The sequence below is a fragment of the Nematostella vectensis genome, chromosome 3 (genome assembly GCF_932526225.1).
Source record: "Nematostella vectensis chromosome 3, jaNemVect1.1, whole genome shotgun sequence".
Taxonomy (NCBI): domain Eukaryota; kingdom Metazoa; phylum Cnidaria; class Anthozoa; order Actiniaria; family Edwardsiidae; genus Nematostella; species Nematostella vectensis.
The window spans coordinates 14,053,496-14,078,056 of record NC_064036.1 but is presented as its reverse complement, the minus strand read 5'-3'; the positions used below and the strand labels follow the sequence as shown (position 1 = coordinate 14,078,056).

Sequence of the window (24,561 nt, the reverse complement as noted above, 5' to 3'; positions counted from 1 at the left end):
GCTTGGGCGCTTGTAAAATATTTTTCCTTTAAACTCAAAAGAGTCAGGAGTTTTCAAGAGCTATGGTCACAAGGTACCGGACGAATTTTCGTCCGCTCAATAATTCGTACGGTTACTCGTACCGTTTACACGCGACCACCCTAACCGTACGAAAAAGAGACGGCTTACAATACAAAAATTCGTACGGCTAATTCGAGGACGAATTTTTGACCGGATGAATTATCGAACCGCCTTGAACCATGTAAACACCACAACCGATGATTTTTGGCGCGGTGGCATAGCTGCCTGGCTGCTCAGTAGATGAACAACCTCGGTGGAGTCCGTTATTTTCATCTCAAAATGATACCAATTCTGCTTCAAATGCTATCAAATTATGTTGCAATGATGAGCAACATTATCGTGTCGGTTGTTGCAGAGAATGTTGCTTATCAGGCCAATAAACGACGGATTTTGCAGGCAGTTTTATGCAACAACACCGAAAAAAACACCGCGGTGAAAAAGAAGAAACAAACATAAAAACGTTTTGGGTAAGAACTGGCTGGGTTTCTCTTTGGTGGGAAAACTTTGTGAAGGGTAGCTGCTGTTTGGAAAAACCGCTGACCAAAGGTGAAATTCGTCCGGTTCCACCGGCACCGTGTAAACGGTGCGAAAAATTCGGGTTCCTTGTAAACACCACGTACGGTACGAATTATTGAGCGGATGAAAATTCGTCCGGTACCGTGTAAACATAGCCGGTTGACCGGAGTCTGTATAAACACGCAAGATGCATATTTGCTATGGACGCTGCGCATGACTGGTTCTGTCCACGTGTTGAACCAAGTGCGTTCTATTCTTCGCTTTATCTTTCGTCAATAGAAGCAGAGAAGTCAATCAGTTCATCACAATACAAACAAGGCTTAAGAATTAACATAACGTACTGTCAACCGTCGGAAAAACTCCGCGCAGGCCAGGGAAGTTGATCGTCTTGTTACCATGTTCAGATTTGTAGCGTTTCTGTGTATCGCCCTGACAGCGAAGGGAGGGAACTCGGCACATGTTTTAATTGGTGGGTATCATTACTTTTGGTTTTCCTGGCAACTGATTCATGATGTTTATCAACAACATGCAAACTTGGGATTCCTTCTCCACAGCTCAGAAATAATTGCGTTTGAATTCAAGGCCTATATTATACATATTTCGTTATTAAGCACACAACTCGGGGAAATTCAATACTGAGTCTAAGTGTAAGGACAGGAATGCGAGCATTTTAGTCGATGATTATTAGTTATATTATTATTAGTTATATTAATGTCACAAAATATTAAAGTATTTTGAGAGAAAATCTAAATTTTTACCATTTATGGCACCAGTTTTAAAGCTTTGCTTAGGAGGAGGTGTTTGTGTTAAGAACCAAGTTACTACCAATTAGCACTTCGAACTTTGGGATAAATCTAATCTGTGAGATCGAGTTGTCAGTCCGTTAGATCACATCCGAGCTGTCAGTCCGTGAGATCATATTCGACCTGTTAGCCTGTGAGATCACACCCGATCTGTCAGTCCGTGAGATCACACCCGATCTGTCAGCCTGTGAGTCAAACCCGATCTGTCAGTCCGTGAGATCACACCCGATCTGTCAGTCCGTAAGATCACACCCGATCTGTCAGTCCGTGAGATCACACTCGATCTTTCACTCCGTGAGATCACGTTTGAGCTATCAGTCTGTAAGATCACATCCGAACTTTTAGCCTGTGAGATCACATCCGAGAGCCTGTGAGATCACACCCGATCTGTCAGTCCGTGATATCACATCCGAGCCGTTAGCCTATGATATCTCATCCGAGCTGTTAGCCTGTGAGATCCCACCCGATCTGTCAGTCCGTGATATCACATCCGAGCTGTTAGCCTGTAAGTCACACCCGAACTGTCAGTCCGTGAGATCACACTCGATCTGTCAGTCTGTGAGATCGCATCCGAGCTATTGTTACGAGAGGTATGAAGTACTATAGGATCTTTGATGGCACTGCTTTACCTGAGAAGAAGATTATGAAGTGATGATTTGTTATGAGAAGTGATGAGATGATGAGAAGTAATGAATGAAGTGTTGAGATGATGAGAAGTAATGAGTGATTTAGGGTGTGTTTACATGACGCCGGATCGACTTTCGATACGGGGTGAACTCACACCGTTTTTTTCAGTCCCCCTCATGTACACCTGTATTTTGTAACTCCGCGTTTACATGATTCCGCGACAAAACTGAAGTCGTTCCGGATCGAAGTCGCACCGGTTCTCACTCCGGATCGAAATTTCGTTCTGGTGCGAGAATTTACTCACATTTACTCGCGGTATCTTGTAAACGCGGATCGAAATCTCAATCCGGGGCGAGATTACCGGTCGAGCTGCCTGGAACGAGTGGCGCACGCGCATTGAGGCGAGTGCTGTCCTGAAGCAATGCAGGCTCGCCGTCAGGCATTCCGCCATGTAAACGTGGAACGAAACTCAAAGTCAACCCGGAACGAAACTCGATCCGGTATCATGTAAACAGCCCCTTACACAGAGCCTGCGGCCCCTTATATAGGGCTCGGCTCGGGGTGGTTCTCACGGTGCACTTGGCTAATTAAGTCCTGTTTATGAGGGTGTGTTAGATTAGAATCTTTGGGACAGCTGGGAAGAAACATTTTGGAGTACCGTGGGAATTCCTCTGAGCTGAGCCTTTCACAAATATTGATCAATATGATAGAGCTGACGTAGTTTCCTACCAAAACATCTTTGCAGACGAGACTACAATGCTAACTTTATGTTTCCGCTAGGGACTAAAAATATCTAAAACGAGCTTCGTAACACTATCTTGCTTGTTGAGAGAAGATGAAAGTAGAGAAGGGTCATTATAACCGCTTTTCCCGGTATAGGTGGGATATTCAGTGAGGAGCACTCGGCTGAATACGAGGCTTTCATGATAGCGGTGGAACTCGCAAGAGCCGTGATGACACCTGGGATTACTGTAGACGGAATCGTGGAGTTCGTAAATATCAACGACGACTTGGAAAACACGCAAAAGGGTAAAGAGATAAGTGAACTTTATCAGACGAACGGGCGTCTGATGCCGTTATTGCTCGAATAAGCGCAGGGCCGCAGTTACAATAATAAGAAATTTCTCATGAAGATAACTGTATCAAACAAAACAGTTAACAGCATTGAGTTGCTAGCCCAGGTGTCCGGGAGGGACAAACAAACCGTGACTGCTCGAATGATCGCGCTTTTTGGGGGATATGCTTGATTAAGCGTGGTGTTCACTGGCGCGCGCTGTTTTTAAACAATTCGCCTGATTCAGCTTGTCTCATCCAATAATTGTTTAATGACGCCTGTCCACCACACTTTATACGGGAAGGTGCTTATTTCAAAACCCGTTTTATGTATAGATTAAAAAGTGCAAGAAGCAAAAAATTACGGTGCGAGTGGACTATCGGGCATGGGGGCGGACTTTAACAAACATATGGACGGATATCTGGAGTAGGTACATACGGTGGACGAGAGGACTGGGACGGATAAAAACGCCAACGAATCTACATACTGACTGACGGACAGAAGGCACGACTTGATGATTTAGTTCGTTTATAAGAGACTGGATCCGCCCAACAACTTAATACGACTTCTAGCGACATGTACCATCGAAGTGAGCCCCCATCTTTCTTTTATATATCTCACGTCTCTTATTTATTTTCCCCATTGGACCTCGCAACAGCCATTAGTCTTGTAGATAGAGGAGCGGTCGCCATTGTTGGTCCAATGGAGCTCTTCGGCGTTGAAGCAATACAAAGATTTTGCTCCGAGCTTCAGGTACCACAGGTAGCACCGCTGACTGACGGACTGTCATTCACTTACAACCCATGCGAGCAACAGTTGTTAACACGCATGAGCACCGGGTATATACCGCTGTTCAAAGCCATCGTGGACTTGATTCGCCACTACAAATGGAAGAAGGTGTCAATTCTGACCTCAAGAGACAACCAAGGTACTGAGATATCTAAGCACTCGAAACAGAGAACATACTGAATGGGATAAGTAAGGGAAAGAGACAGTTAAGGTAGTCACTGAGATATTTAAGCGCTAGAAACAGCGAAGACTTGGGAGTTGCTCTACCGACCTGAGTGGCTAGCACTGAGCTATCACGACGTTCCTCAGATAAAAAAAGCTTCAATATTACTTGTATCAAGCTGATCTGTCTTCCAGGTCGCGAGGGAGTCGCTGACTTCCAGGAGTTGCTAAGTAACGATGTCGAGGTGGTAAACGTGGAGCATTTCTACGTCACGCCAGAGCTCATCAAGAACTCCCTGCGCATGCTCCTAGAGCTGATCAACAAGGGCGGGGCTCGCATCGTGGTGCTCAAGTGTCGCGCCCACTACGTCCCTGTTGTCATGGCGATAGCACGGGAAAAGGGCATGCTGGGAGACTGGGTCTGGATCTTCACAGAGTCTGCGCTTGATGAAGTGAGCATCGTGCAATATTAAATATAAATTTTTGTGATTAATAATATTTTTTACACTCATTACAGGTGCAAATAGTCCCACACGGACACTTGGCAACACGTGACCTGAGAGGTGTGATTGGCGTACGTCAATCAATCGGAAAGGGGCTGTATAGTAGGAGTGTTACCAAGCACTGGGCAGACTATTCACATAACAAGCCACTCACCGTAAGTCTTTATATGAACACACACACTGATATGCTCAAAGGGTATTGCAGGATTGACGTTGTCCATTGAGAGTTTTTCCATTGGTTTTTGAAGGTTTTTAAATCATCCATTAAAGATTTTATCAAGGTTTTTATTTATGAATGGTGTGTTCTTTGTAGCCGGTTGTCGGCAGAGTCATCGACTCAGTACTCGTTATAGCAAAAGCCATCCAAAACGCAGTGCAAGCCGGTGATCAAGTGACTAGTGGCAATGCAGGTCTGTTTTGCAACCTGACAAGACGAAATCCTCCGAGTATCAGCGGTATAACGCTGAACAAGTATATTCAAAAGGTATGTTAGAATACCCCCGCCCATAGCCCACTGCGACCCAATACAAACTAACCATAATCATAGCTCCCTGCGATCAGACTAACACTAACCTTCTATACGTAGGTCCAACCATACACACAGCTCCCTGCGACCTAACAAATATCTACAATTAGATCTAACCCGCGGCCCTACCCATAGCTCACTGTGATCGCCCTAACAGGAACCCCTTCACATAGGTCCAAACTTACCCATAGCTCACTGCGATCCTACTAACACTAACCTCTAAACATAGGTCCCATGGCTTACTGCGATGCCACTAACATTAATCTCTAAACATAGTTCCAAACAGCGCCCTACCCATAGCTCACTGCATCCCACTTACACTAACACACATGCAATCCAATCTAACACAGGTCCAAACCGCGGGGTTCATGGGATTTCTTAGCTTCTCTCAAGATGGCTTCCTTGCCAATCCATCAATTGATATCATCAACGTGAAGGAAAATGAATTTGATAAGGTATGTTGTCCGGTCCACTTGTATTGAAAGTTCTTAATTTTTTGTGCATGAAGCTAGGAGCCATTTACTTAACCTTGTGGTTATTCCAGGTTGGAGAATGGAACACAAAGGATGGACTAATGATGGACTCGGACAAGACAGTTGTTTGGATGAGTGGAGGCCCAGGGACGCCTCGAGACTCCGAGAATGTATTGGCGGACAGAACAATACGAGTCGTCTCTTTCAAAGTAAAACGTGACTCCAAACTAACCTTTCCAACTTAAAAAGAGAAAAATATGCTGTAGCAAAACAAGCATACAGTAAAGGTACAATGCATTTATAAAAGAGCTAATGCGCCTTAATTGCTTTTGCGTTTGCGTGACCGTTTTACGTACAGGCGAGCTTCTATCACTCTATCGGCGCACATGGTTCACTTGTTATTTCAAATCATTAACTTGCTGGTTAAATGCACAAAGGACGCATAAATACTGTGCGAGCCTCGTTTCTATGCGAATTATGCACTACACTATAGTCAGGCCTTTTCCCGTTCATATAATGGTCTTCTTTCAGGGTTCGCCTTTTACAATGCCAGTTGGTAACGTTTCTAGCTCGGTGGACAGGTTCGAGGGTGCAGTGATAGATCTCCTCGACAGACTAAGCGAGATTCTTCACTTTAACTACACCATCTACATGTCGCCTGACGGACGCGTAGGCGTGGAGAACCCGGTGACAGGCAACTGGGACGGCGTCATCAATGAGCTTATTCAAGAGGTATGTATCTGCAGTCATTAATTACTGAAACTTTACAAAAGAAATTATTCAAGGGCGAGTATAAGGCATATATGAGGCTTATGAGGAAATTGGCTTGGTGAAATCTCTTTTTTTCCGATTCGATAAAAATGTTTTCTATCCCCTAGAGAGCCGACTTGGCTGTCGGTCCGATAACCATCACATCTCATCGCTGGAAAGTCATCGATTTCACACAACCCTTTATGACTTCAGGTATAGGGGTTGTGATGGGGACCGAGAATAGCCCTAAACCCTACTTCCGGTTCTTGGAACCTTTCAAGAGTGACTTGTGGATTACCATATTTGGTGCGGTGCTAGGGATGGGTGTGGTCAACTGGCTTTTTAGTGTTGTCAGTCCGTTTGGGTTTTACGGCAGATGCGTACAGTCCATCAACAAACGGGTAAGGACTTTCCTGGTTTAAACTAGAGGAAATATCGTTCGCGACATGTAGCGTGCGTCATTTCTCCTAAATGCTTTCTAATATAGCGCTGGACATCTGGACATAGATCATCTGAACAATCAATCTTTCCTTACAGGTGAAAAAGTCCTACCTCAAACAAAAGTACTCCCTCAGCTTTCTTAACTCAATCTGGTCTTCAGCAGCGTACTATCTCGGACAAGGCCCAGACGGAAACCACCCTGTATCGGCGTCCGGACGGGCAGCCGTGGCCGTATGGTGGTTTGTCATCACAATACTTGGTGCAACATACACAGGTATGTTGTGACGTTATGTGTAACGCAGCGCTATCACCCTTTTGACCCACGATGACCGACATTTCAGTTTTGATCTCCTTTTTGTGTCCTTTTTAGCGGCTCCTACATACAGAATACCGAATTACGGTTGTTTCGGCAACAAAACGGTTCGTCACCTAAGGGCTCCTATACCCGCTAACAACCATACATGGCCCAGTCAAGGGTGCGTCAGACCAGCGGCAACTGTGTTTTCGTACTTTCTATTTTAGCAAATATGGCCGCTTTTCTGACTACCACACGCATGCAGACGCCTATCAGAAGAATCGAGGATCTTTCATCTCAGACGGAGATCGCGTACGGGTGTGTGGAAAACAGCCTGACACAGAACTTTTTTCAGTCGTCTTCGGTACAAAGGTACACAGGCCGTTTAATAAGGTCCGCTAGTACAAGAGTGATGATGAATTCTGGAATCTGGCTTCAATTTTCCACTGCAATTTTATCCATTTATTTGTAAGTTACAGATATCAGATAATGCTCGGTCTCCTCCCTAGATTTGTCACTTGTCAGGTGAATATCGGTCAGATGATGTGGAAGTATGTAGCTCGGTCGCAAAGCTCTCCCGAGATCCGTCACTGTCAGGTGAATATCAGCTGATGTTTCCTTTTGCAGATATCAGATGATGTGGGAGTATATGAAGCTTCGTCGATCGCTGCAGCCGGATACATACACTGCAATCGAACGTACACTAAAGGGGAAGTATGCGTTTATTCACGACGCACCGATCCTGGAGTATCTGGCAAGAAAGACGTACTGTGGTCGCATTAAACTCATCGGGGGCTATGACACGAGGTAAAGTGGTAACCGTTCTCTTCCTGACGTTTGGAGATCGGAAGGGTTAATGGTGATTTCCGATAGATGCAACACATGATAGAGATAATGCCGCAGTCACCCCTCTATTACGGACACCTTTTAGGCCGGGTGTTTCTACAGATGTAAGAAATGAAAGGGATGCTGCTACACTCACCCCTCTATATAACGGACACCCTTCAGAACGTATGCTCCAATGGATGCATTCACTCAGCACCATCTTGGTCTCATTTTGTAAACGTTTTGTATTTTAGGACGTTTGGGAATGCGCATTACGGCTTTGCCCTGCCCAAGAAGTCGCCATACACTAATCTACTGAGTGTGGAGATCCTTAAGCTTGTTCAGAGCGGCATTGCCAAGACGATGATCGAGGAATGGATGATCGAACGCACACCATGTGCCCCTCTAGACGAGGCCGAGGAACAAGACGGTAGGAACTTCCTTCTATCACCATCTTGTCAAATACTACGTCATGTCAGCCTCTTATGCCAAACTAGTGGAGACATCCCTCCCTCACCCCTCCCCTCCCAAACACAGCCGACTGCATTCTTAGCTCAAACCAGTACGCGTAGTCAGTCCGGTGCTCTGTCAATAGTCTCTTTGAGCTCTAAGATGCTAGCGTTGCCATGTTTTCTCAGCCAAATCCTCAGACACGAGTAAGATGGGAATCACCCCTCCCCTCCCAAACACAGCCGACTGGATTCTTAGCACAAACCAGTACGCGTGTCAGTCCGGTGCTCTGTCAATAGTCTCTTTGAGCTCTAAGATGCTAGCGTTGCCATGTTTCCTCAGCCAAATCCTCAGACACGAGTAAGATGGGAATCAATAACATGCTGGGCGTGTTTATCTTCATGGTGGCGGGTATAGCGATCGGGGGCGTGTTGTTAGTGCTCGAGTGGTTCGTCGCAGCCTACTCAGACGTGAAACGGGACAAGCGCAAGAGGGTGAGCGATTAAAAGTTTCAGCACAAATATTCTAAAAAAATTAAAAAGGATGGTGTTTGGCGATCTTTCAAAAAGAAACGACCAGCTTTTAGCGATCCATCGTTCAATGCCAGGACCTTTGAGCTGATTCTTAGAAACGAGATTATGATTTGTGGAAAAATTTTTGTGTTTCTACAGAACAAGTTTGTGGGATTTTGGTGCGCCATTTGTTCGCGTGTCATCCGCTCATGGAAATATAGGGGGCGCATAGCCGCCAAGATCTCTCAACAAAAGCACGGCATGACATTCCACGCCTCTAGATCTACACAGACTTCATCTAGCTACAGACCTATCTTACGAGACAATGCAAGCGAAACTTCCGTTGCCACACCGACCCTAGCAACACCGACCTTAGTAACACCAAATACAAGAATGAAGACGCCAAGTAGGCTAGAGTACAATACCGGACTGCTATCTAGAAGATCAGATAGCGTAGAGTTATAGCACAGGTAGCCCTAACTCTCTATTTGTCCTTATTGATATTACGGTAAACATTGTACGAAAAAGAGTGAAAAATAAAAAAAAATAGCTTGTTGAAAAGAATGACCCAGTTTAGCAATGATATTATTAATGCGTCTTTGGTGCTTTTTGAAGAATCCCGATTCAAACACTGAACAGGATGGAATATTTTATGACTGCACAAAAGAAGAACTTGAGGGTTTTGATAGTGGTTCCGATGAAAAGGTTCCAGAAAACATTTGACTGTAAGACCGGTTGTTGTTTGACTTCAAGCCAGGTATTGTTAGCTTTCAAGCATCAAATAGTTTGTCTAAACACGCTGTTACTTTGGAAGTACAAAAAATAGCAAAATATGGGTATAAGGGTATATAATTTCGCCATACTGAAGGCCGCGAGAATTAAATTTCGAGTTTCTTTATTTTCAAATAAGGTACCATTAAGGCAACTAAATTTTGGGGGCTACCTAAAACTCGTTTACCCATTTAACGGACCATTTTCTCTTAGGTAGCTCGTCCTAGCTCGCAGTGGTACAATTTTCCTTCAATTAGAGCGGACCTTCCAGTCGAGTGTTCTACGGGCCGTTTAAAGATAAGTTTGATGAAAACCTTACTTTTTGTAAAAGTTATTGTGTTGCTTGAGAAAAGAAACCATTCCTAACAAACATGTGTTCTAAATGTGAAAAAAGAGAAAATGTTAGGTTATTACGGTTGTTTTCAAGTAACGATTTCAAGGATTAAAATTACGGTTTCATTGGCGTAATGTATTCTGGATTTTTAGTATTTTGTATAGGTAATCATCAGATCATACAGTTTCGAGTTCAATTCGGGATTAATTTGCACGAGTGAGTATCATAATTGCACGAGCCGTCTTCGGCGAGTAATTTGAGCTTTTTGAAAAACTCACAAGTGCATATTTATACCGTATTGAACGAGAAAACTGAATGCACTGGTATTACAACTTTCTTCACTGGTGTTACATGGAAATTGTACTGCTCTCAACCAATCAGAATCGAGAAATTGTGCATATATATTATTATGTTCGTTACACAGCGGTCCGTAAAGAGCCTCTAGTAAAGTAAAGATGGAATTGCTTGCTTCAAATTTTGATTGTTTCTTTATATATAGTGACCCTCAGGGAGTCGCTTGGTCTTCGAGTATGTCATTTCTCAATAGGAAACTACACTAATTGGATGTTTTGGTGGTTTACTTAGCCTCCCCCTCAAAGAGGTATTTAAACGGTACATTTTACCCTGTTGTTTAACAAGTTTGGCTTTATAACTTTCGTAATGACATACAGTCCCTGCGGCTATGCAAGTTGCTGCCATCGAGAAAGTGACGCCACCTGCTACATCTCCAGAAGAAACACTAAATTACATAACTTTCCTTACAAAAATGTCGTTGGAAAATCATTGGGATTCGGTGTCTTCTTCAATAAATACTGAGTGAGGCAAATTTCCGTTTAAGTCATGAAAATAAAGCACAGCATGGGGAATCACTTTTCCCAGCACGGGTTTCAATATCTAAACGTCATTCATCGTTGCCATGGATTTAGATGAATTGCGGCATTGAACAATTTTAAGGACGTGTGGTTTGTATTTTAAACTTTTTGAATACAGTCAAATCATTAATTGGAAGACTAATTAGTGAACGTGAGATTACCATTCCACCTGCGTTTAAACTAGAAGATTTATGATGAAACTGTCAAACGCGCGATCCTCCATAATGGCGCATCAAATAGTTAACGCTTTCTTGTTGATACTTTGGATTGCAAATTCAGATGCTGCAAATGTTTCAATCTGCCCTCAAAGCTTCCCGAATCTAACGATAAACTGGTTGCCATTTATGCCTCACATTGAACAGAATGCATCTGGCGGGGTCGATGGGGATCTGCACAATTATTTTACCAAAGCTCAATTTCAATGTAATTGCCCTCAAACAAATCTACTTTTCAACAAACTCAACGTATCTTCATCGTCTGCGATGGAAATCGCCATCAGGCGAACTCCATACAACACGCCACCAGAGCTATTTTTCCCCGTGGTGGCTAACAGGAAGGAAGATAAACATTTTCAGAGGAAGTTTCTTGAGCTGTATATCTCGCCGGGCCCAGCCATCGTCAAGTTCAAGTTTGGTTCATGGGACGAGAAGCTTGGCCCGCTTCAACTGTTTCAGAACTCTGCGCCGTATTTGATTATTTGTGTTCTTCTAGCCATAGTAGCAGGATTTGTTGTTTGGGCCATGGTGAGTGTGAAATAAACAACAAAAAACAATTTCAAATCGGTTACTATCTACAACTGATAAATCCCAATATCTGGGAAAATTTATATTTAAAAGATGAGTTGTCTTTAAAGTTTATCTATCAGGACGCTTGTGTTATTATTCTTTCGCAATAAAGGCAGAATTTGTCGTTTGTGAGTATAAAATATACAACGTTCAGGAATTTTTGGTGAATTTGGTCTTTTCATAAAAAAACTTGGGTGTAGATCAACTGATTCGTGGGGGATGCTAAGAATTTCAATTATCTTTGTACAATTTTGTCTAAAAAAATACATCGACCCAATTAATTTTCCAATTTATTTACGAAGCTATATACAAATTAACGTTTCCCCTGATACCCCTTTAAATTTGCACAACCCTTCATAAAATAGGAATGCTCTAGCTTTTTCTTCAAAATTGATGACATTTGTAAGACCACAGTTCATCGTTTGGTTTCCAGGAAGTACGAAGCAATTCAGAGCAGTTTTCCAGACCATTCCCGCACGGGGTCCTTATTGGTATCTGGTGGGCATTCGTTACCATGACAACTGTAGGGTAAGAGATTATGCATGACGTATAAACGATGCACTATGATTATGTACTTATATAGTGTCCAATCAAGATTATAGCGAAGGCGTCTGCGAAATAGAGATCTTTATGCCAGGGCCAAAATATGATAATACATGACATAGAGCACCAAACGGATCTGTCCCGTAACATATCTGTTCCACACGTATTTTTGTTTTATTGTAGGTACGGCGACAACGTGCCATCCACAAGTGTCCATACTATTTTTGTATATTTGCAGGTACGGGGACAAGGCGCCATCCACGGTAATTGGTCGAATGTTTGGCATCGTGTGGATGATTATTGGAACCGTGATAATGTCGCTCTTCTCCGGCCAAATGACGGCCGATCTCGCTTCGAATGTCTTGTCTCGAGATGTGTCTATCGCAGGGAGGGACGTAAGTAAAGCACAGGCGAATCAGGATTGTGTCTTGACTGTTTCCTCAATGAAGCTGTTGTTTTTAAGGTGAATTGTGGCGCAGAAAGAGAACCTTAAAAACAACACACAAGGCTAATACAGTAACTAGAATATACGAAATACAAGATTGGAGATCAAGCCTTTTCGACGATAATTCCAGACCAATTGGAGGGAACAAACTAAGAACATTCAGAGAATATAAACTAGAGGATTATTTAGTATTATTTAGATTTATTTTAGTATCGAATAGGGGCACTAACAAAACTAAGAATAAGCGACCACATTCTACAAATTGAAAGAGGTCGCTACAATAAAAATTCTATAACACCAGAATCAAGGGTTTGCCCGCGCTGTCACACTATGGAAAATGAAGAACACTTTCTTGTCAAATGCCCAATTTACAAAGAACTTAGAAATACTCTTTCGCAACAACTAAATAGACAATTCCCAAACTTTACAGATTTAATAGCCCCAAAAATACACCAAAGCATTGTAGCTAAATACATATATGACTGCTTTTTAATTAGGCAATCTTATTTATAAATATTAGAGATTAGAGAATAATGGCCTATGTACTTCTTTGTTCACGGCACTATAATAAATCTGTCTGTCTGTCTAACTAGCTTTATTGAGGAAACAGTCAAGACGCAACTTCAAATTGCATTTTATTTTCCCTAAGGATCACGAGGGACTGATTCTAATCCTGGTTCGCCTGTGAGTAAAGTAACCCGGAAACCAGAGGATCGGATTTTTTTCAAGTATAGTAAAGTGGAAGGAGGGAGAGATAGTACCACTTTCTCTCTTTCAACCTAACTAGGGGTTGAGTTTAACCTCTAGAGTCCCGGCATAAGCATCTCCAATAGACACCTAATATTGATAGAAGCCATAACCAATCACGCGATGGGATTGAAAGAGAGTACAGCTCCCCCGGCGAAATTGCGAACTACTGTAACGCTAAATGTTCTTTAAGCAAGTTTTAAAAACTTTAAAAACTAAGGGAAAGTTCATTTATTATCCCGAGGAGGGGGGGGGGGGGGGGGGGGCTAGATGATATTGTGGGGGGCTAGAGAAATTTCTGAGGTCTAAAGGGGTGGCGTCGAAAGTTTTTGGATTTTAAAAGGGGGGGTCACTGATTCCTTTGGGTGTTGTCTCTACTATAAAATTTGACGAAGTGTCAAATCAGACTTCTTGGTTAACTTGTCTCGGTTAGGGGGTAGTTATTTGGCATGCACAATCCAGGAGTCCAGGATACGTATTAAGACACATTTTATATTGTTTTATATGTGCAATGCAAACCTGTATACACCCTAAATACATCTTTTTATGGTTTCCGCTATATAAAATTGTGCTTTTGTTCCATATTTAAAATATAAACAAAACGTTTTAATGCTAAAAGCGCTCATTCTACATTATCAAAATCCTCGCTCATATCTAATTCGCTGTCTCCTCGCTGTCTTGCTTTTCCCATGCTGCGCTTTTTTGCAAGGAGAAGATCAAAAAGCCTTTTTGCTTCTTTGCCTCATCTATAGCATCAACCATTATCAGGTTGCAACCTGAAGTTAGTCACATTTTTTAGAAATTGAGTGCTTTCACTTTTTCTGAATTAATGTTTTCAGTCAATTCATTCCCCTCCACTTTCTGTCCAGCTTGCAGCTAATCTCTTGATTGCGTTCTTTTGATATTATCATTGCCATTCCTTTCTTTGCCCTATCTTTCTTCGATTTTCGGGAGGGGGGGGGGGGGGACCGAAAATATGAAGGAAGCGTAAGGGGGGACATGGAAAATTTTGTTCCTCCTTTAAGGGGGGGTCAACTAATTTTATCCCTTATTTTTATCAAAATCCTCATGCCCCCCCCCCCCCCCCCCCACGGGATAATAAATGAACTTTCCCTAATAGTAATAAAATCATATCGATAACTTATTTTACCTCGGTTTCTTACATACGGGCATATTAGCTTTGCGATACCGCTGCCTATTCTTCACTACTTATCTACCCGTAAACGTATTTCTTTTTTAATTTGCGTTAAAAATATATATATATATATAGCGCATGTGTTCGTAGTGCCTGTTCCACTAAGGACAGCGAAGAAGTAGGCTCGATTTCCAGATGGTTTTTGTGAGCCCGCAGTACGAGCCCCTATCATTAGTGGGGCCGATGAGGCCTAGCGACGGCTAGAAATAGAGCCTCCAGGAGACTACATTAAGACGTTTTAGACAATATCGACGTGAGACACGCTGTACAGGCATACCTTCGATGCTTTACTCATCTTTTAGTAATATTTAAAAATAGAGGAATAAATGCAGTGTTTTCTGAAGATTGACACAGCAAAACTTCGACTAAAGTCGTTCCGGTAATTGGTTATTTTAAAGAGAAGTGTGACGAAACAATTCAAATGAAAATTTAACCGCATCCTGTTGGTTGGAAAATAGCCAGAACAAAAGCTTCATTTTACCATATCATTACCATAGAAACAACAAAAATATATGCAAATGAACGCATTCAAGTCTAAAGCTTTCGCCATGGAAAAACACAGCTCATACGTGTTGGAAGTAATTTTACGGACCACATAGGGGTTTACGGGTTCAACATAAACTCATGTCTGTATCTATCAAGTTAAGACGAGAACAACCATTCCAACTATAATCACGAGCTCTACGGGGTGGACGGATAAAGGAATAATATCAACATCATAATCAGTGAAGTTAAAAAAAGTTCATGAATTGAGATGTGGATCGTAGCAAGACTGCTTATCCAGTAGAAGATTTATCCCAAAGGATCTTCGCGGATATAATGTCTTGTCGGGATCGCATTCGAAGATGCATTCCTTTGGTGTTCTACATTATGTTCATGGGATTGGTTATCTCCGGCTCTTACATCATAACATCGCTAGGACAATCCAACATCGGCTTCAAGGCATTAGGTGGTCTTATGATCGGCACTGGAGTTGTGGTGTATCTAGGGTTTTTATGCTGCCAGAACAAAAAAAAAACCCGATCATAGAGTGAGAAGAAGATGCGACCCAACAAGAGGTCTCCCGCAGCAGACGCGTCACGAAAACACAACAATCGAGGATCAAACACAGGATGAAAATATCGGCATCGATAATCCAGAGTGGTTCCAATCTCCACCAGCATACGATGAAGCAGTTCAAACGGAAGCCCCTCCCCCGAGTTACGAGGAGGCCATGGAGAATATAGTCGCACCAAGTGCAACAGTCACGTGACCAGGTCACTGGGCTAAACATCATGTGTTAGCCTAAGAGCTCAAAGTCAAGCTTTATGAAGCTTGAACAATGGTGCTGGTATTGCCAGTGTGACTTACTGAGAAGTGTCATAAATGTTCTCATATAGCCATGATTTGGGCTTTAGCTTGGATACAAGGAACCTTTATAATGCTCTTATAATAAGTTTGTAATTGTAAGACACCATTCGGAATCGATTCTATCTTTTTTAGAGGACACCGTAAAACACATAGAGTGTAAAATAGTAATGACAATTACTATTAGTAGATAGAATTTTGTTGATTTATTTTATTACCTAAACGAAATCAAACTTCTAGTCTATCTATCTCTATCTCTAAGGTTTTATCATTATATCATTATAATGTAATAAAAACTTGCAAATTAATGTAACCGCTGCCTGAGGTGTAAGGAAACATTCATGCAACGAAAATATACCTTTTAATGTATAAATGGTTATTTGATGAGTAAATTCACGATATGTAATTTATGTAGGTTGGAGTACAAATAGGGATGGCGACGTTCTACACCAAGGAAACTAATCTCGGCGGTAATTATAAAGGTAAAATAATATATAAAATGTCAAAACTACATTGAGATATTTCATATTTATGGCATGAATGAGGACAAATGGAATTTCCCACAGGCAATTATTAGAACACGCTTTATCTCACAAACCCGTTCACTTGGGTACGGCTGTAAACCATATTAATCGAATATTAAGGTTTAGAATAAGTCCTAGTTTTTATCAGTTTTTACTGAATATTGTTCTATTTCTGCTTGTAGAACTGGAAACGAAAGAGATCGAGAAAGAATTTACCAAGCCATCTGGGAAGATTAAATACTTCCTTGGCCATGACTACAAAAAAGCTCAAACATATACTAATCGCTATGTCGATAAGTCACAGCTTGTTAGGAACATTGAGCATCAAGTAAGTACAAAACTATGTTTTAAGCTCAAGGCGCATTACCGGCTGATGCGTGGCGTCCAAGTTTACGTTTACTTTTTTCAGTTTTCGATCGGTGCGGTGGTCAGTGGAAACTTTGGGATTGCACAAGACTTCATTCTTTGCCTGCATCGTGAAATCACTGACATGATAGCGATTGAAGAGGTATGGTTTATCACACTCGGTCTCTTTTTTGGCGTACGAGTCGCGTCCTAGGTATTCTTTGTAAGACAACTAACTCAGATATATTCCTACGAGTTTTTTCTACTCTATTGTATCATACAGATATATGCCTGTTTGCGTTGTCTGAATCTGCACTCTCATAATTCAGTATATAGCTGCGATGAAAGTGATTAGCTTCCCAATTTATTTATTTCTTTCTCTTGTTTGAGTCACACAGTTTTAGTCCAACCGCGCGCTGCCGTGACCACCAAGACAATGCTTTAAGAAAGCTTGCCAACAAGCATGGAAGATGCACTGTTTTGATTGCCAATGATTTTAGGAGGGTTCCATCGTGTTCTTATGTTCACGTAAGAATTTCTTTGCCACGCTGGTTGGCTTGCCGCTCAGACAGTAAGTTTCTTGCATCCCTATTAGCCTACTTAAAAAAACTGTCAAGGTGGCCACGTTAGCGCGCGTCGCATCAAAAAGTACATTTATACGGCCCAAGATATATTGCGCGCCCAACGTGACCTCTGCGCGCCCAGAAACAGAGGCGAGGGAATATGCTTGTATTTTTTCTTGATAATTCTTGTTTCCAGGCAAAAGTAACAGGTGTTGAGGATCCTACCAACAGTGATGGTACAGGCCTGCAAGCGTTAGGCTTCGAACAGCCCGTGTTCTACGGCATCATTTCCGGGCTTTTTGTTGTCTTTTGTATTATGGGGATCGTCTGGGAGTGCCGCCGCCGTTCTGAGCTCAGAAAAGGAGGCAGTATAACAACAAAAGGTGATATATAAGCTCAGAAAAGAAGTCAGTATAACCACAAAAGGTGATATATAAGCTCAAAAAGAAGGCAGTATAACCACAAAAGGTGATATATTAACTCAAAAAAGAAGGCAGTATTACCACAAAAGGTGATATATAAGCTCAGAAAAGAAGGCAGTATTACCACAAAAGGTGATATATAAGCTCAGAAAAGAAGGCAGTATTACCACAAAAGGTGATATATAAGCTCAAAAAAGAAGGCAGTATTACCACAAAAGGGGATATATAAGCTCAGAAAGGAAGGCAGTATAACCACAAAAGGTGATATATAAACTCAAAAAAGAAGGCAGTATTACAACAAAAGGTGATATAGAGCTCAGTAAAGAAGGCAGTATTACAACAAAAGGTGATATATAAGCTCAGAAAAGAAGACAGATTACCACAAACGGTAATATATGAGCTAAGAAAAGAAGGCAATATTACCACAAAAGGTGATGTATAAGCTTGGAAAAGAAAGTAGTTTCAACATAAAAGTTGATCTATAAGTCCAGAAAAAAAAAACACTACTTCAAAGGTGAAGTCCATAAGCTTAGAAAGGGCAGCATAAATTAGTTCAAAGGGTGAATAATAGGGCAGTATTACATTAAAAGGTGAATTTAAAGTTAAAAAAGGTAAACTATACAAGCTCAGAAAAGAAGGCAGTATGACTCTGAAAGGTGAATTATAAGCTCAGAAAAGAAGGGCAGTATTACCTCCAATGGAAGCTCTGTAATTAATTTACTACTTTGTCGTGCATTGCATGTGCCCATTACTCGATTTTTTTTTGTAAAATCAAAATGCTCAACGAAATCTCGTACGAAGAAGGGATGCTTGAATGATCACAAGTGCTCAACAAGAACCATTCATTTGCTCTTATACATACTGCAATACACATGAGTGGACTTCGCTTTTTTCATGGTTCGCATCAAACTTTATTGTAAATAGTGTCGGGAATTATAAGATGTTGTGCTTTTGTGCAATCTGCTTCTACGTCGTACTCACGAAAATGTTCAGTTTCTATCATGGCTTAAGGCCTCTAGCAGGCGACAACCGAATCGATTCCTTTGCTTTGAAATATCGAAGGGTAAGTTACAAATTGACACTCCATCTTCTTCGATACTTCCGAGGAATTAAATCGATTGTCCGCTTGTCATATAAGACATCAAGTTCAACTGACCTCATATACGAAAAATGGAGTGGTTTGCAACTACAGTATTTTAGCCTCTAAAACTGCGATTTCATTTGCATGTGCGTCGCGCCTCGCCGATTATTTAAAATATAAATTTTTATTTGTGAATTTGAAAACTAGAAGCATTGGTAATTATGTTCGCCAAAGATCAGATCAATCGCACGCTTTAAAGGGGTTATTAAACGGTTTTCAATTTTAACGAATTTTTTCAAACAATTACCCGCGAGAGGCCTTAATGTTTTTCGATAAAGTAATTTTATATTCATCAATGTTTATACCTGTACTTGTTTCAGATGTCGAACGAGCGAGAGATGCGCCTCTTGCCATGAGTAACGCGTGGGTGGCTACGACTGATAGTAGCACCATCACTACAATAGCCTGAGCAACATAAGCCAGACAGATAGGAGCACCATCACTACAATAGCTTGAGCAACATAAGCCAGACAGATAGTAGCACCATCACTCTGCAATAGCCTGAGCATCATAAGCCAGACAGATAGGAGCACCATCACTACAATAGCCTGAGAAACATAAGCCAGACAGATAGAAGCACCATCACTCTGCAATAGCCTGAGCATCATAAGCTAGACAGATAGTAGCACCATCACTACAATAGCCTGAGCAACATAAGCCAGACAGATAGTAGCACCATCACTACAATAGCCTGAGCAACATAAGCCAGACAAATAGAAGCACCATCACTACAATAGCCTGAGCAACATAAGCCAGACAGATAGGAGCACCATCACTCTGCAATAGCCTGAGCAACATAAGCCAGACAGATAGGAGCACCATCACTCTGCAATAGCCTGAGCATCATAAGCCAGACAGATAGGAGCACCATCACTCTGCAATAGCCTGAGCAACATAAGCCAGACAGATAGGAGCACCATCACTCTGCAATAGCCTGAGCATCATAAGCCAGACAGATAGGAGCACCATCACTACAATAGCCTGAGCGTCATAAGCCAGACAGATAGTAGCACCATCACTACAATAGCCTGAGCATTATGAGCCAGACAGATAGAAGCACCATCACTCTGCAATAGCCTGAGCATTATAAGCCAGACAAATAGAAGCACCATCACTACAATAGCCTGAGCAACATAAGCCAGACAGATGGGAGCACCATCACTACAATAGCCTGAGCAACATAAGCCAGACAGATAGTAGCACCATCACTCTGCAATAGCTTGAGCAACATAAGCCAGACAGATAGAAGCACCATCACTACAATAGCCTGAGCAACATAAGCCAGACAGATAGGAGCACCATCACTCTGCAATAGCCTGAGCAACATAAGCCAGACAGATAGGAGCACCATCACTCTGCAATAGCCTGAGCATTATAAGCCAGACAGATAGGAGCACCATCAGTCTGCAATAGCCTGAGCAACATAAGCCAGACAGATAGGAGCACCATTACTACAATAGCCTGAGAAACATAAGCCAGACAGATAGGAGCACCATCACTACAACAGCCTGAGCAACATAAGCCAGACAGATAGGAGCACCATCACTCTGCAATAGCCTGAGCAACATAAGCCAGACAGATAGGAGCACCATCACTCTGCAATAGCCTGAGCATTATAAGCCAGACAGATAGTAGCACCATCACTCTGCAATAACCTGAGCATCATAAGCCAGACAGATAGGAGCACCATCACTCTACAATAGCCTGAGCAACATAAGCCAGACAGATAGGAGCACCATCACTACAATAGCCTGAGCATCATAAGCCAGACAGATAGGAGCACCATCACTACAATAGCCTTAGCAACATAAGCCAGACAGATAGGGGCACCATCACTACAATAGCCTGAGCAACATAAGCCAGACAGATAGGAGCACCATCACTACAATAGCCTGAGCATCATAAGCCAGACAGATAGTAGCACCATCACTACAATAGCCTGAGCAACATAAGCCAGACAGATAGTAGCACCATCACTCTGCAATAACCTGAGCATCATAAGCCAGACAGATAGGAGCACCATCACTACAATAGCCTGAGCAACATAAGCCAGACAGATTGGGGCACCATCACTACAATAGCCTGAGCATCATAAGCCAGACAGATAGGAGCACCATCACTACAATAGCCTGAGCATCATAAGCCAGACAGATAGGAGCACCATCACTACAATAGCCTGAGCATCATAAGCCAGACAGATAGTAGCACCATCACTCTGCAATAACCTGAGCATCATAAGCCAGACAGACAGGAGCACCATCACTACAATAGCCTGAGCATTATAAGCCAGAAAGATAGGAGCACCATCACTCTGCAATAGCCTGAGCAACATAAGCCAGACAGATAGTAGCACCATCACTCTGCAATAACCTGAGCATCATAAGCCAGACAGATAGTAGCACCATCACTCTGCAATAGCCTGAGCAACATAAGCCAGACAGATAGGAGCACCATCACTACAATAGCCTGAGCATTATAAGCCAGAAAGATAGGAGCACCATCACTACAATAGCCTGAGCATTATAAGCCAGACAGATAGGAGCACCATCACTACAATAGCCTGAGCAACATAAGCCAGACAGATAGGAGCACCATCACTCTGCAATAGCCTTAGCAACATAAGCCAGACAGATAGTAGCACCATCACTACAATAGCCTGAGCATTATAAGCCAGACAGATTGTAGCACCATCACTCTGCAATAGCCTGAGCATTATAAGCCAGACAGATAGGAGCACCATCACTCTGCAATAGCCTGAGCATCATAAGCCAGACAGATAGAAGCACCATCACTACAATAGCCTGAGAAACATAAGCCAGACAGATAGGAGCACCATCACTCTGCAATAGCCTGAGCATTATAAGCCAGACAGATAGGAGCACCATCACTACAATAGCCTGAGCAACATAAGCAAGACAGATAGTAGCACCATCACTCTGCAATAGCCTGAGCATTATAAGCCAGACAGATAGGAGCACCATCAGTCTGCAATAGCCTGAGCAACATAAGCCAGACAGATAGAAGCACCATTACTACAATAGCCTGAGCAACATAAGCCAGACAGATAGGAGCACCACCACTACAATAGCCTGAGCAACATAAGCCAGACAGATAGGAGCACCATCACTACAATAGCTTGAGCAACATAAGCCAGACAGATAGTAGCACCATCACTCTGCAATAGCCTGAGCATCATAAGCCAGACAGATAGGAGCACCATCACTACAATAGCCTGAGAAACATAAGCCAGACAGATAGAAGCACCATCACTCTGCAATAGCCTGAGCAACATAAGCCAGACAGATAGTAGCACTATCACTACAATAGCCTGAGCAACATAAGCCAGACAGATAGGAGCACCATCACTACAATAGCCTGAGCAACATAAGCCAGACAAATAGAAGCACCATCACTACAATAGCCTGAGCAACATAAGCCAGACAGATAGGAGCACCATCACTCTGCAATAGCCTGAGCAACATAAGCCAGACAGATAGGAGCACCATCACTACAATAGCCTGAGCGTCATAAGCCAGACAGATAGTAGCACCATCACTACAATAGCCTGAGCATTATGAGCCAGACAGATAGAAGCACCATCACTCTGCAATAGCCTGAGCATTATAAGCCAGACAAATAGAAGCACCATCACTACAATAGCCTGAGCAACATAAGCCAGACAGATGGGAGCACCATCACTACAATAGCCTGAGCAACATAAGCCAGACAGATAGTAGCACCATCACTCTGCAATAGCTTGAGCAACATAAGCCAGACAGATAGAAGCACCATCACTACAATAGCCTGAGCAACATAAGCCAGACAGATAGGAGCACCATCACTCTGCAATAGCCTGAGCAACATAAGCCAGACAGATAGGAGCACCATCACTCTGCAATAGCCTGAGCATTATAAGCCAGACAGATAGGAGCACCATCAGTCTGCAATAGCCTGAGCAACATAAGCCAGACAGATAGGAGCACCATTACTACAATAGCCTGAGAAACATAAGCCAGACAGATTGGGGCACCATCACTACAATAGCCTGAGCATCATAAGCCAGACAGATAGGAGCACCATCACTACAATAGCCTGAGCATCATAAGCCAGACAGATAGGAGCACCATCACTACAATAGCCTGAACAACATAAGCCAGACAGATAGTAGCACCATCACTCTGCAATAACCTGAGCATCATAAGCCAGACAGACAGGAGCACCATCACTACAATAGCCTGAGCAACATAAGCCAGACAGATAGTAGCACCATCACTCTGCAATAACCTGAGCATCATAAGCCAGACAGATAGTAGCACCATCACTACAATAGCCTGAGCGTCATAAGCCAGACAGATAGTAGCACCATCACTACAATAGCCTGAGCAACATAAGCCAGACAGATAGTAGCACCATCACTACAATAGCCTGAGCATCATAAGCCAGACAGATAGTAGCACCATCACTCTGCAATAGCCTGAGCAACATAAGCCAGACAGATAGGAGCACCATCACTACAATAGCCTGAGCATTATAAGCCAGAAAGATAGGAGCACCATCACTACAATAGCCTGAGCATTATAAGCCAGACAGATAGGAGCACCATCACTACAATAGCCTGAGCAACATAAGCCAGACAGATAGGAGCACCATCACTCTGCAATAGCCTTAGCAACATAAGCCAGACAGATAGTAGCACCATCACTACAATAGCCTGAGCATTATAAGCCAGACAGATTGTAGCACCATCACTCTGCAATAGCCTGAGCATTATAAGCCAGACAGATAGGAGCACCATCACTCTGCAATAGCCTGAGCATCATAAGCCAGACAGATAGGAGCACCATCACTCTACAATAGCCTGAGAAACATAAGCCAGACAGATAGGAGCACCATCACTCTGCAATAGCCTGAGCATTATAAGCCAGACAGATAGGAGCACCATCACTACAATAGCCTGAGCAACATAAGCCAGACAGATAGTAGCACCATCACTGCAATAGCCTGAGAAACATAAGCCAGACAGATAGGAGCACCATCACTACAATAGCCTGAGCAACATAAGCCAGACAGATAGGAGCACCATCACTACAATAGCCTGAGCAACATAAGCCAGACAGATGGTAGCACCATCACTCTGCAATAGCCTGAGCAACATAAGCCAGACAGATAGTAGCACCATTACTACAATAGCCTGAGCAACATAAGCCAGACAGATAGGAGCACCATCACTACAATAGCCTGAGCAACATAAGCCAGACAGATTGTAGCACCATCACTCTGCAATAGCCTGAGCATTATAAGCCAGACAGATAGGAGCACCATCACTACAATAGCCTGAGCAACATAAGCCAGACAGATAGTAGCACCATCACTACAATAGCCTGAGCAACATAAGCCAGACAGATTGTAGCACCATCACTCTGCAATAGCCTGAGCAACATAAGCCAGACAGATAGAAGCACCATCACTCTGCAATAGCCTAAGCATCATAAGCCAGACAGATAGGAGCACCATTACTACAATAGCCTGAGCAACATAAGCCAGACAGATAGGAGCACCATCACTACAATAGCCTGAGCAACATAAGCCAGACAAGGGAGCACGGCAGAATGTTTCATTTACTACAAAAATCACCACTTTGTTATGCAACGCGTCATGTGTGTTTGTCTTTTAAGTGGAGATATCAGTTGCGCTGTTGGGGGTGTGGGGCTTGGACTATGAAGTGGATTATGTTTGTCAAC

At 42.7% G+C, this 24,561-nt stretch overlaps 2 protein-coding genes across 3 annotated transcripts; both read left to right on the top strand.

The window, feature by feature from the left end:
- The first annotated feature begins 597 nt into the window (after positions 1 to 597).
- LOC5518754 (glutamate receptor ionotropic, kainate 2) lies at positions 598 to 9,353 on the top strand. 2 transcript variants are annotated; one of them, XM_001638646.3, is made up of 16 exons: positions 598 to 1,045; positions 2,886 to 3,035; positions 3,719 to 3,988; positions 4,207 to 4,463; positions 4,529 to 4,669; positions 4,828 to 4,998; positions 5,391 to 5,495; positions 5,585 to 5,722; positions 6,045 to 6,245; positions 6,392 to 6,664; positions 6,801 to 6,978; positions 7,227 to 7,371; positions 7,627 to 7,806; positions 8,079 to 8,254; positions 8,617 to 8,768; positions 8,946 to 9,353. In XM_001638646.3, the coding sequence occupies exons 1-16, from the start codon at positions 973 to 975 to the stop codon at positions 9,249 to 9,251; spliced, it is 2,916 nt and encodes a 971-aa protein (XP_001638696.3). In that variant the 5' UTR covers positions 598 to 972; the 3' UTR covers positions 9,252 to 9,353. The 2 variants fall into 2 exon arrangements, with proteins under 2 accessions (XP_001638696.3, XP_048581549.1); XM_048725592.1 differs by having other exon boundaries at positions 997 to 1,045; positions 2,787 to 3,035.
- Positions 9,354 to 10,533: 1,180 nt separating this feature from the next.
- On the top strand, positions 10,534 to 24,469 carry LOC5518753. Its single transcript, XM_001638645.3, has 8 exons — positions 10,534 to 11,506; positions 11,982 to 12,076; positions 12,330 to 12,486; positions 16,241 to 16,307; positions 16,532 to 16,677; positions 16,759 to 16,857; positions 17,454 to 17,640; positions 19,141 to 24,469. The coding sequence occupies exons 1-8, from the start codon at positions 10,955 to 10,957 to the stop codon at positions 19,227 to 19,229; spliced, it is 1,392 nt and encodes a 463-aa protein (XP_001638695.3). The 5' UTR covers positions 10,534 to 10,954; the 3' UTR covers positions 19,230 to 24,469.
- Positions 24,470 to 24,561: the final 92 nt, after the last annotated feature.